General features: G+C 39.9%; 1 protein-coding gene across 3 annotated transcripts in view; it reads right to left on the bottom strand.

Moving 5' to 3' along the window:
- The window catches only part of LRRK1 (leucine rich repeat kinase 1), a 147895-nt gene that overhangs the window by 63746 nt on the left and 70559 nt on the right, over positions 1-13590 (bottom strand). For all 3 annotated transcript variants that reach the window (XM_030930364.1, XM_030930365.1, XM_030930366.1), the window contains one exon: positions 13008-13156. In XM_030930364.1, the coding sequence (XP_030786224.1) occupies positions 13008-13156 (149 nt within the window). The remainder of the gene's footprint in view (positions 1-13007; positions 13157-13590) is intronic.

The following is a 13590-nucleotide window of genomic DNA, read 5'->3' on the forward strand; positions in this document are numbered from 1 at the left end:
AGTGCAAACCTATTAGTTGAAGAAAAAAATTGTTTAGTGAAGAGTTGGCATCTACAAAGCTTTTAGCCTGGTTTGAGCCTCAGCAGATGTGGCTGGCACCCCAGCCCAGAGCAGACTCAGAAAAGGATTCCTGGTCCTGGTGACGTATGCACACAAGTGTGCCCCTGTATGATTCTGTGGGGTCAAGAGCAGCTTTGCCAGAGTGATGTTGTCATGTTAGCTACTTACTAGGTCTCACTGAACCCACAAAGCAGAATTCATAGCTCTTCCCATGTCTCCAGCTCCTTGTTCCTGTCAGTTGGTCAGTATTTTGCTTTTGGCTCATGGGTAAGAATCTTCCCCCCTAGAAACTGTAGATCCTTTCAGAGCACAGAATATGGCTCAGTGACAAAAGGGCACGCCACAATAAAATGCAAGTAATAGGTATCTATTCAATGAAGACACACATATTACAATGGGGGGAAATACACAAAAAGTTCTTGAACTTGTCAATTCTTGGCCCATACAAACCCCAAGTCTTTCTTTCTGCAGTTAAGCAAAAGATTCCTGGGACGGTGCCTTCTTGTTGAACCAGCCAGTAAGATAAGAGCCACATTCTGATACGCAGAAGTAACAACAAGAACAACTGAACAACCAAAGGAGCTGCAAAAATCAATGAGCCTAATCTGAAATGAAGAGACTCACTCAAAGGCCTGGAGAACATGCCAAAAGAAGCCCTGAAAACAAAGATGCTCAGAGCAGCAGGCCCAGAAATGACATCTGAAGGTTCATCCCAGGTTATCTGCATGATGCCAATGATTACAGTAGAGAAGAGATGATGGCTGCAGAGAGGGTCTGTGCACTGATGCCCACAAGCTGAAGGTAAATTTCAAGGCTACAAATGTCCTCTGGGAACCCAGACCATCAGAACGGGCCCTGAGCGACAGGGATTCAGTGACAGAGAATCGGCAACACTGGAGACAGCAGCTCTGTCCCAGCGTCCTTGTGCATGTAAAGGCCACAACAGAACCAAAATGAACTGTGCCTCATCTCTGCTCCCAGGAGAAATACTCACTGTGGGTTTTCTAAACACCTACTTCTCAAGTCCCTGCACTCTGGTGGAGACAAGCTCTTAAGGAGAAAGGAGGCATTTAAAAAGGGAGGATGAGAAGGACACTGTACCTTGACTGTCTGTCTACCTGGTGTCTAAGGTGGCCCATGGCAGGTGGATCCAGGCCAAGGGCAATGAAGCGAAGGCGGCAAGGATGGTGTGATGGGTGGCAGTGTGTCCCAACAAAAAGATATGCTGAAGTCCTAAAGTCCTGTACCACGGAATGTGATTTTAATCAAAAACAGAGGTCATCTAGCCAAAATGAGGTTATTGTGGGGGCTATCATCCAATATGACTGGTGTTCTTATGAAAAAGGAGAAATTTGAACATAGAGGCAGACAATGGGAAGACGATGTGAAGACACAGGGAGAAGTTAGCAGATGACTGGAGAGATGTGGCCACAAGCCGAGGAGCGTCGGGGACCACCAGTAGTCCCCAGCAGCTGGAAGGGGCAGGGAAAGACCCTCCCTCAGGGCTTCTAGGAGAAGCTGACCCTTCCAACACCTTGACCGTGAACTGCTGGCCTCCAGGAGTGTGAGAGAATAAATTTCTGTTGTGTTAAGCACCTGGTTTTGGGTGCTTTGTTACAGCAGGTCTAGGAATTCAGATGATAATGAGTCAAGGGAGGAGAGGGGAGGTTGGGGACATTCCATTGACACAGATTATGGTCACAATCACACAGATTACAAAAGGAAAGGCAAGGAACAGACTCTTAGAAAGCCAAAAGCATTCCTGTTGAGATAAATAGATTAGAAATTTAATTTTAAGGGAAATGACAATGACAGAAAAATCAGCCATTAAATTTGGGGAAAGCCTGTGAGGACTCTATGGTGTAAATGGAAAATTTCAGAAAGGACTTGAGAATAACTACCACAGGGAGTAGGGAAAGGAGAGACAAGAAAATGGGGGGACCATTTCCTTCTAATCTAAGAGGGGCTTACCCACTTAAATAAAAGACTAAATGAGAGAAAACAATGAAGTCAGTTTTGACAATAGCATGTCTATTAAAAATATTGTAAATATCAGAATTAGTGGTTAGCTGCCAATATGTTTAAACAAAGAAAGGAAATATTACCATAGAAACCAGATAAGTGAGAAACCTAAGCACAAAAATAGCTTACAATGTACACTTCTGATCATATATTAAACAATCAACATGTAACATTCTGTATTAAACAATCAACATGTAACAATCTGTATTAAACAATCATTGTAATAATCTGTGGCTGCAAGTCCAGACTCTAGGCAAACAATCTGAAAGTAGAAATGTAAGATTTACTTACCAAAATAAAAATTATCAGTGACACAATTAGAGAAAAAGCAAACTTGTATGAAACAAACAAGGAAAATAAAGAATCAACTCCCAAAGGCTCCTAATTCAATATAATTTTTTCCCAGTCAAATATTTCAAATAACAAATAGTCCCATGTTATGTAAGTGGTTCCTTAATACAGGACTCATTTCATTTTATGAGTCAAAACCAGTTACTTTGCAAGGGCCATTAAAATTCCAGCCCAATTACATATAAGTACACGGATACAAAGCTGCAACAAAATATTTAATCAGCTATAACTAAACTCAGAGATTTAAGTTCTCTGGCCAGGTAGGGTCTACACAAAGACAACAGTGCGGCAGTAATTTAGGGAGAAGTGCAGCACACTCTATCAGAGAAAGGGAAACAGAGCTCTTCTTTTAAGCAAGTGAATGCCAAAAGATGTGTTTAGTAAAATTCATCACTTTTTCTTTGCTAAAATTCTTAAAAAATAGGTAGAGAGGTTTTTAAAACAAAAAGCAACATTGTACGTTTTTCTGTATTATTTCAGTCTTCCTTTTAAAAATAGGAAACTTACAAGAAATCTCCTGTCACTAGTTCCAACTTAGGAATTTTGCCAATAGCGATTTGAGAGAGGGGAAAAAAATGCAAGAAATAAAAATATGGTGTCTGCAGTTAACTAAGATACTTATCTTGCTTTTGAGAGAACCCTCAGTTTTCTCAACTTGTAAATAAAGACAAAACTTCCACCTCACAGGCTGTATAAGAGATTAAAATACAATATTTGGCAAAGTACTTTTTTAAAGCTATGAGGCCCTATGTAAACAGAAGGGAAGATATTGCATACAAAAATTTCAACCATCCACCGGCTCATTCATCCATCCACCTATCCACCCACCCACCTGTTCATCCATGCAACCATGCAATCATCCACCTACCCATCTACCCACCCATCTATCTATCCGTCCATTCATCCATCCATCCATGCAACCACGTAACCATCAACCCACCCATCTACCCACCCATCTATCTATCCATCAATCTATCCATTCATCCATCTACCATCCTCCTATCCATCCATGCAACCATCCACTGACCCATCTATCTATCCATGCAACTATCCATCTATCCATCCACCCACACACCCACCCACCCATGCATTTTCTACCTACCCACCTATCCATTGTGTTCCAAGCCCTACACCAAGAGGAAAACACAGGGTGAGTAAAATTGGCCAAGGTTTCTGCTTTGAGGAAGCTTCCAGCTATGTGGAGAAATTGATTAAAGAAGAATGTCACCCAAACAGATAACCCAAAACTTTGTTTAGTGCTTTGAATAAAACTGACAGGGAGCTCTGAGACATAGAAGGCTGGGATTGGGGTGAGTGACCACGCCTGAGGGTTAAAGAAGGCCTTCTTGAGGGTATTGTGTGGGGATCTGCAGGGTGTCCTGGGTCAAGGAGCAGCAGTGTGCTGAGTGCTGAGGAGGCAGGCTCACTTTTACCTGACGAGGTGTGGTCTGCTTGCGGGTACAGCATGGATGGTATAGCCTTTGCCTGCCACCAGATATATTGGCCTGCCTTCCTTCCTTCCTTCCTTCCTTCCTTCCTTCCTTCCTTCCTTCCTTCCTTCCTTCCTTCCTTCCTTCCTTCCTTCCTTCTTTCTTTCTTTCTTTCTTTCTTTCTTTCTTTCTTTCTTTCTTTCTTTCTTTCTTTCTTTCTTTCTTTCTTTCTTTCTTTCTTTCTTTCTTTCTTTTATTTTGAGACAGAGTCTTGTTCTGTCATCCAGGCTGAAGTGCAATGGCACTATCTCGGCTCACTGCAACCCTGCCTCCTGGTTTCAAGTGATTCTCCTGTCTCAGTCCCACAGTAGCTGGGATTACAGGCATGCACCACCACACCCAGCTAATGTTTGTATTTTTAGTGGAGACGGGTTTCACCATGTTGGCCAGGCTGGTCTCAAACTCCTATCCTCAGGTGATCCACCACCTCGACCTCCCAATGTGCTGGGATTATAGGCGTGAGCCACCACACCTAGCAGACATGTTGGTTTCTTTCCCCCATGTCTTCTTATCACAAACAGCAGTGCTTTGACCATGTTTGTGGCAATCACTATTGATTTCATTTGAATTATGTCCTAGAGGTATTCTTCAGAAAGGAAATACTGAATTCAGAAAGGAAATACTGAAGGAAAATCCCTCAGGAAGGCCTTCCTTAACCCTCAGGCGTGGTCACTCACCCCAACCCCAGCCTTCTGTGTCTCAGAGCTCCCTGTCAGTTTTATTCAAAGCACTAAACAAAGTTTGGGGTTATCTGTTTGGGTGACATTCTTCTTTAATCAATTTCTCCACATGTTCACTGGGAGAAAAGAGGTTTATAGCTTTTGCCACATGATGCCAATTACTTTCCACACATATGGAACAAATTCACAGTGCCAGCAGCAAGACATTGGTGTGTCCGTTGCTCTACTGCTCTGCCAAATGTCTTACTCAGTGTGTATATTTATTTTTGCTAGTTTAATAGGTGTGTGACAGTACTTGCAAGTTGTTTTAATTTGAATTTCTGTAATTGCCAGTAATGTTGTATATGTTTCCATGCCACGATTTACTGCCAGTGTTTTCTTACATGTAAATTAACTGTTCATTTTTCTCAAATTTTTACTTAGTGGAATCTGTGAGCAATGTGACAGCCAGGGCAAGAGTCTAGCCATCACTGCTGAGTCCCAAGCATCTAGCAGGTGATCTATAAACTTTGGCTAAATTAAATTCAATCATCAACTGACATGGAATTGCATCAGTGATCTGCTTTGGATTTAACTGTTTGTCAGTTATTTTTTCCGAACTATTTTCCATGTCTTTTCTTTTTAAAATTATGTTTTAGTATAAATAATTTTGCTTCAATGTTCATGTTATTTCTGATCATATATCTTCATATATGTTTAGAAATTGAAAGGCAATCATTTCCCTCTTAAAACTGGGAATAAACATGCTTTTAAATATATATGTATCTATAGATATAAGATCTATAGATATTATATTAATAATATCTATAGATACGCATATTCTGATGAGTTTTCAGAGCTTAATGTTAACTTGTCTAGAATCCATTTGCATTGTAATGAACCTAAATCTCTGTACTGATATCCAACAGTTCTCACAGCCTTGGATAATGTTTCTTACTCTTATTCTCTTTCTTATTCTTTTCTCATTACATCTTCTAGTTTGTCACTTAAGTTCAAATAATAGTTTTTCTGTTTCTGCCTGTCTAGCTTAATCATTTTTCTCTGTTGTTATCTAAATACAAGTGATTGATATGCTGGCTGCTTTGTAGGATGTCTTAAAATCCAGCAGGACAGCATGAACACCGGACTGAAAAGCCATGTGTTGTTCCCATTCACTATTCTGCCATGTGACCCTGGCTACCCATTTTCGAGTTCTACGAAGCACTAACATACACATGGATAGCATCACATTTGTCTCCTGTTCCACAGGGAAAGCATATGGGCGAGGAAGAGGACAAGGGAAGCTTCAGTATTTGGAACCTAGAGAAAATGGGCATGTGTGGGACAATGGACTGAACTGCTCACCAGGGCACAAGAAAAGTGGAACTGGTGGAAGGATGCTGGGAACAGTCCAGGGTTTGCTTTCGTGATTCTCAGAGGGTAGGGAAAGGGCCCCCTCTTCTGTTCACACAAGCGATTGCTGAAAGGGCCAGGCCAAGAGGAGTCAGGGTCCATGCCCCAGCACTGGCTCTTACCATGGGGGCCTTGCTGGGCCAGGCTGAATTCTGGGAATGCCAGTGCCCACGTCTGGTCCTATAGTAGCACCACCTGCTGAGAAGAGGGTATGTGGCACCAGGGAAGTGGTGATGTGTGCGGAAGTGCTCTGCAATGCACAGAACTCTGGAATAACACCCTCTGCACCAAATGTGAGGTCCTACTTAAGACAGGGATGTTCTCCAGAGGCCTCAGGAAAGGCCACCAGCCCCTGGCCATCAGGCACTCTCATGAGCACGCAGCCGTGGGCTCAGATGCCTCCATCAGCAGCTTGCATGGCCCCAGTAAAGCGCCTGCCTTAACTCTGAGGATGTGCAGCTGGGCTGCTTGCGTTCTGGCACTGACACACAGACATGAAGGGTGGGGCACCAGGAACTTGTAAGCTACATAAGGCGGAACTGATCCAAAAAGTAATAATAAATGTCCCTCTCTCTTTAGGTTAGCTGCCAGATTTGAAATCATTAGAGACTTTTAAAAGGAAATTAATAATTTCCCCGTTGGGTTGTTTGAAAGTTAATTTCAGGTCTGGTCTACTTCCCACATTTAAAACAGCCCCAGTGAGCCCTCAGCCTGGCTCTCTAACTGCTGAACAGGAACGAACATCGTGGTTATTCTGGGATCTGATTAGGCTTTTCCTGGCATTTCTGAGTTTTCTTTTTCCTTTCTGGGTGTGACAACATCAAAGCATTAAGCTATTTCTTATGGCAACACAGCTAAACATTGACACGATGTTCACCATGAACGTAGGCCGTCTTATTAGATGTTCAGGCAAAACTTCAGCAGCTTTAAGAGGAGCACTGCCCAGCCAGGCAAACAGTGTGGCCAGGTCTGACTTTACGTCATTTTTGTTCCTTAAAGAGTGTGTTCCAACAGTCCAGACCATACAGTGTGGCCTCTGGAACCTTCTTCAACCAAACACCAACAAAACCCAAGCAGCCAGCCACTGCCAATGGAAAACAAATGTGGTTTCTGTGCACTTTCTCCCTTTGCTGGCAGAGGTGGATTTGGGCTATGCTTGACCTAGAAACATGCAGGTAGCAAATTACATTAAAAATACTGACCAGCTGGTGGGTTAAGCAGAGCTCAACCACACAAAAAACACAATGGCACATGCATGATCTCCCTAAGACATCATCGTGTGGCCTGTGACTGCTTGTTGTACCAGGGCTGGAGCGACAACCTCCGTCACGTGTGCCCTGACGGAATTGTTACTTCAACAAGGTCACAGCCATGAGTGCCAGCAGTGCCAAAGGAGTTTTCAGGCCATGTATCATGTCAGTGAAGCACCCTTTTAATGCCTACCCTTGTGTAATATTCTGAACCAACCCAAACTCTCAGTTTAATCCCACTGGATACCTAGGAAGGTAGGAGCACTTACCTCTGGCTCCTGAGTCATGCTTCCTGACTGCTGGAACCCTCTGTCTGGACCCCTCTCTCCTCTCTTCTGCCAGCAGCACAGAAGGAAATTGGCTGTTGCAGGTTGGAGATGATGGGGCAGCCAGGTACACCCACTCCAAAGTACTTGCTTTTGAAATTCACTTGAATGCTAAAAATACCGTCTGCTTTGGGGAAGCTCAAGGGGTCCTTGTGACTCACGTTGTGCTGAAATTTCATTTCCTCTTCTGATTCCACGCAACAGAGCCAATGAGAGGAAAAGCAACATTGCCTTTCCCTTGTCTTTTCATTCACAAAATGCAGTAATCACTTCCTCCATGCTCTATGCCAACCTTGGCATGTGTAAGAAGAGTTATCTCACAGAAAAGATCACAGGTAGAAGACAACAGCCGTTTCTGCTTTTACCCTTACACCAAGAAAATCGGAGTCACTGGCTCTTGACTTTGGGTGCACATTGGAATCATCTGGAGAATTTTTAAAACTCCTCATGCCAGGTGTCACCCCACAGATTCGGATTTAATCAGTGTAGGATGTGGTCTGAGCATCAGGATTTTAAAAAGTTCCCAGGGATTCTGATGTGCAGAGAATCATTAGTCTATGTGAAACCTAGGCAGTATAGTTCAGGAACTGAGAACTGGGGAAAGCCCTGCGTTCGGAAGTCTAAGCATCAATACTGTTTAGTATTTGTCATCCTTGGACAAATAACATAATGTCTTTATACCTCAATAATTTCATCTGTAAAACAGATACTATTCCCTGCAGTTCTTACTGAGGTCTTATGAGGACCTAACAAGGTAAGAAAGTGCTTGGAAAAATAACAAGGACTACATAGATGTAAGGGTTAGATGATCATTATTTCCTTTGGTGATGTGAGGCTAAGAGCAATATAACTAATATTTATTGAGCACTTATTATGTGCCAGGGCCTGTGCTAAGTGCACAGCTGCCCTCCATGGTGAAGATTATTGTTAACCCTATTTTATAACTGAGAAAACCAACCAAGGAATGAAAGGTAGAAATATACAGAAAGTACAATATCAGTATTCTTTAGAAACTAGGAAACCAGCAGGAATAAGGGAAGGGCAAAAAAGAAATAGTAATAAATTAAAGAGATGGAAAAATATATACTAATAGGACAGGTTCTACACAGATATGAAGTGGGTGGATTCCTCTTTCAAAAGAAACACACTCAGATGAGATTAAAACCCAAATGCTGTTTACAAGAAATGTACCTATGGTAAAGAGACAAACAAAAACCTGAACATAAATATCTGGGAAAACTTACGCAAGGTTGACACAAAGAAAAAGAGGGCAAAGTGGCCACGTGAAGAGAAAACAAACTCAATTTCAAGGATAGAGACATCAACAGGATTAAGGTGGCCATTTGATATAACCAAAATAGGTATTGGTGAGTCATAAAGCCAGAAACCAGGTATGTCAAGCAAAACCTTGTAGAGACATAAGAAGAACGAGATTTAAAATACTAGCAGAAGTGGGAAATAAATATATGTATTTGTGTCGATGGATGTATGTACACTTGTACATCTCTGTATATCTGTATATCTCTATATCTATATTTCAGACTCTGATAAAGAAAGCCAGCACAAATAGGCAGCACATAAAGGGCTCAAATACTGTAATCAACAAGCTAAAATTAGAGAAAAGAAAGGAAGAAATAAATATTCAATTCAAGAAATAGGTAACATCTATTAGGCATTTGCCATGTGCCAGGCATTGTTATTAGGATGTTACAAATATTACTACATTTATTTGTCAAGCATCCCTCTGAGACAGGTATTTTATTGCTTTTCTCACTAAACCAAGACACAGAGGAAGACCCTGCAGCAGTGAAGCCTGGAGTCCAGATGAGAATCAGGAATTCTCATGCCAAGGCCTTGCTTTAACCTCAACACTATCAACAAAACACTCAAAAAAGAACATATGGGCAGGGCAGAGTGGCTCATGCCTGCGATCCCACCACTTTGGGAGGCCGAGGCAGGCGGATCACCTGAGGTCAAGACTAGCCTGACCAACATGGTGAAATCCCATCTGTACTAACAATACAAAAATTAGCTGGGCATGGCGGTGCATGCCTATAATCACTGCTACTCAGGAGGCTGAGGCAGGGGAATTGCTTGGACCTGGGAGACGGAGGTTACAGTGAGCTGAGACCATGCCATTGCTCTCCAGCCTGGGTGACAAGAGTGAAACTCCATCTCAAAGAACAAAAACAAAAATAAACAAACAAACAAAAAACCCAAAACAACCATATGAAGAGGGTTTTAATACAGACAGAAGTGAAAATTAATGAAATAATAAACAAAACAAGTAATTAGAAAAATCTATCACGTTCCTTGACAGTTCCTTGTGTTTTAACATAAATCTCTGGCTGATTTGATTAAGTTTGAAAGAGAAAAAGTAAAATTGTTCAACAGCATAAATGAAAAGAGTAATATAAGTATAGATATAGAAGAAAAGAATAAGAAAAATGTCAATGCAACATTTTGACGGCAAATTAAAAAACCTAAAGGAAATGGATAATTTTCTACCAAAATATAATTTCCTGATTTGCATATAAGGGAAAGCAGACAATGTGAATTGATAAATGACTTCAAAAGGAATCAGAAAATAAAGATCTGCTTTATCTAATTAACCATTAACAATATATAATTCCTATGAGACTTCTCCAGTCAATAATAAGATGGGAAGTTCCCCAGGTTATTTTGTAAAGCTAGCATCATCTTATATAAAACCACATAAAAACATTAAAAATAGAAAATTATAGATCAATTCACCTGTAAACACAGATGCAGAAACTGTAAATAAAATATCAACAGATCAAATCCAGCAGTTAAAAAAAGACAATTAGCATTTATAGTAGGAGTTCAAGGTTGAGTCAACATCTATCATAATCATTTATTCAATTAATAAATTAAAGTAGAAAAACTATATGAATACACTAATTGCTGCAAAAAGGGATTTGAAAAATTTAGCAATGTTTCCTAATACAAACTCAAAGCAAAAATGAATACATGGAAACTACCTAAATATAACAAGAACCTATTTGCTAACTGTCTAGAGCAAATGCTCATAAACTGGTGACACCAAGACATTTAAAATCAGGAATAAGATAGATATAACTGCTAGAATCATGATTATTCAACTTTTGAAATTGCTAAAGATACACAATAAGACATGGAATAATAAGTTGTATAAATATTAGAAGAGATAAACTTGTTTTGAAATTGCAGAATATGTGATCATATATCCAAAAGTATCAAGGAATTCTAGTGAAAACTACATTAGAGTGAACAAGAGAAGATGGGAAAGGAACTGGATAAAATAGAAATAAACAAAACAACTTTTCTCCATACCAGTAATATCAGGTTGGAATAGAAATGGAAAAGAGTTATATAAATATATAGATAGTTCATTAAAATGGTAGCAAAAACAATAAAAAAGTCACAAATAGACAAGACAGGTCCAGGACTTTTAGGAATAAAAGAAAAATACCTCATTAAAGAACACAAAAGCTACAAAATAGAGTCACTGTGGGAAATCAGCAAAATAGAAAAACAAACGTCTGATAATAGTTCAGTCAAGATATCTTTGGAAAAAACAAATGAACAGAAAACTTGCATTAACAGATTGTAAGACTTAAATGCAGTGCCTATAATCAAAACAATATGACATTTGCCCGAAACAGATTAATAGGCCAGTGAACCAGTACTGAGAATCCCAAAATGTATACAGATATAGGTACTGGGGAAAATGCCAATGGTGACATTTCAATTCAGAGGAAAAAGAAAACTTTATTTTAAAAATTGTGCTAGAGTAACTGGCTATCTGGAAGAGATAAAAGTTAGCCACCTCCATCCTTTGCCACTTCCCTCATACAATACACACAAATAAATACCAGAAAGGTTAAAGCTTAAAATTTAAAAACTAAATGAATGAAAACATTACAAGGAACTCCAGGAGAATACTGAAATAAAATTAGAGTGAAAGTGGCCTTCTTGCATAACTACATACCAGAAAGGAAAAGATGAACATACTGAATTATGTATTATTTTATCTTTGCTATCACAAAAGACAACAAAAAAAGAAAAATAATGGATTGGGAAAAATATTGGCAACATTTATGATAAACAAAGTCTTAAAAATCTCTAATGTCCAAAAAAAAAAACCCTCCAAAGTGAGAAAAAAAGACAAACAATCCTTTAGAAAAAATAATCAACTAACATTAACAGGCAGTTCACATAAAGGGAATGCAGATTAATAATATAACATGGAAATTAAAATAAGGAGATATTATTTTTGCCTATCACACTGATGAAAATTAATAGGCTCCAGGATGCCTAATGCTGGCTGAGGTGTGGAGGCGGAGAATCCCATATATTGTTGGTGAAAGTGTGAATCACCAGAGTGTGTGTGGGCAGTGTTTCCAAAGCAGTCCACTTTTAGGACTGTGCTCCACATAGGCAAACATACTATAGCAAATAAGGCTATATTGCAAGAGGAAAAAAAAAAAAGAAATATTTCAAATGTTCACCAATAGGAGGAGAGCTATGTCAACTAAGCTACATTGGCTCTATGTATTTAAAGAATGTATCTAAAAGAATGAGTTGTAGCCACACTAACTGATCTAGAGGAAGTTTATGATAGAGTACTACATTTAAAAAGCCAAGTTGAAGATAATGTAAATAATGCAATACTATTTTTGTTATTAAAATGGGAAATTAAAACTAAACCCTATATAGGTTTATAAATGTTTGTATAGCATTGCATATAGAAGGATGTGAAACGATCCCTACCAGGTTGTTAAATTATTTACTTCAAGGGCAGAAGATTCATAATTTTTATTACCACTCTCAATTGTGATCACTTGTTATAACAATCATATATGACTTTAGTAATTTTAAAATTTAACACCTAAAAATTTAAAAAAGAAATATGTTAAATATGATATATTTAACCAATTTTTGAAAAAAATCAAGAAAACAAAAGCAAAAACAAACAAAAAAAACTTTGGGAGGGGGATGAAGCCCAGATGTCCCCTTCAAAACTCATGATAAAATGTAATTGCTGTTGTGAAGATATTAAGGGGTGGGACCATTAAGAGGTGATTAGGCCAAGAAGGCCCCACCATCATAAATGGATTAATGTTGTTATGTTATTTTGAGGGTGGGTTGTTATAAAAGTGAGTTCTTCCCTCTCAGTCTGTTGGTCTCTTGCCCTTCACATTCTGTCATGGGATACCACTGCATGAAGGCCCTCACCAGATACCAGCACTTTTGCCATGGGATACCACTGCATGAAGGCCCTCACCAGACACCAGCACTATGCTCTTGGGCTTCTCAGTCTCCAGAACTGTAAGCCAAATATATTTCTGTTTATTATAAATTATCCAGTCGGTGGGATTCTGTTACAGCAATAGAAAAGGAACTAAACACACTCCACAGGCAGTGACTACTCACTGTTTTTCCCGGATAACTGCTGGGCAAGGCACTGGCTTCAATGAAATACTTTCTCAGCAGATGTTTGCTGGGGTCAGGACTATCCAGTAAGATGTAGGAACAGAAATAGGCCCCATGCCGAAGCAGGAATATTGCAATGTCTTCATTCCCTAAAGGAACAAAACCAGAAAGCTAAAGGCATGCAGGTACAGAAAGTGTCATAGTTGTTGGAAGGGCAGACTCTGATATGTGGAATGGAAACTGAAAAGGTATTTGTGCTGGTTGGACTTCTCTATTTACTTCCCTTGATGCATGAAGTTCCTGTTAGTAGGAGAATTTCTGTGGGACTTTGCCCCTTGGAGTGCCTCATACAACAGTCCCATTAGACACAGTCAGTCTCTGTCACTGAAATCCCCTTGTGGGGGCAAGTAAGGGGAAAATGAGGAAGGGTGCAGATATTTTGAAAAAGAAACACAGAACAGGAATTGCAAAAGTCTCCTTACAGAGGTAATTTGAGAGCCAAGAGTGAGAATAAAGACACAGTCCCACATCTGGAGGCTGAGATGGTTTGCATGGTCAGGGTTGACTCAGGGTAGTGGGGAAA

The sequence above is a fragment of the Rhinopithecus roxellana genome, chromosome 5 (assembly GCF_007565055.1).
Source record: "Rhinopithecus roxellana isolate Shanxi Qingling chromosome 5, ASM756505v1, whole genome shotgun sequence".
NCBI lineage: Eukaryota > Metazoa > Chordata > Mammalia > Primates > Cercopithecidae > Rhinopithecus > Rhinopithecus roxellana.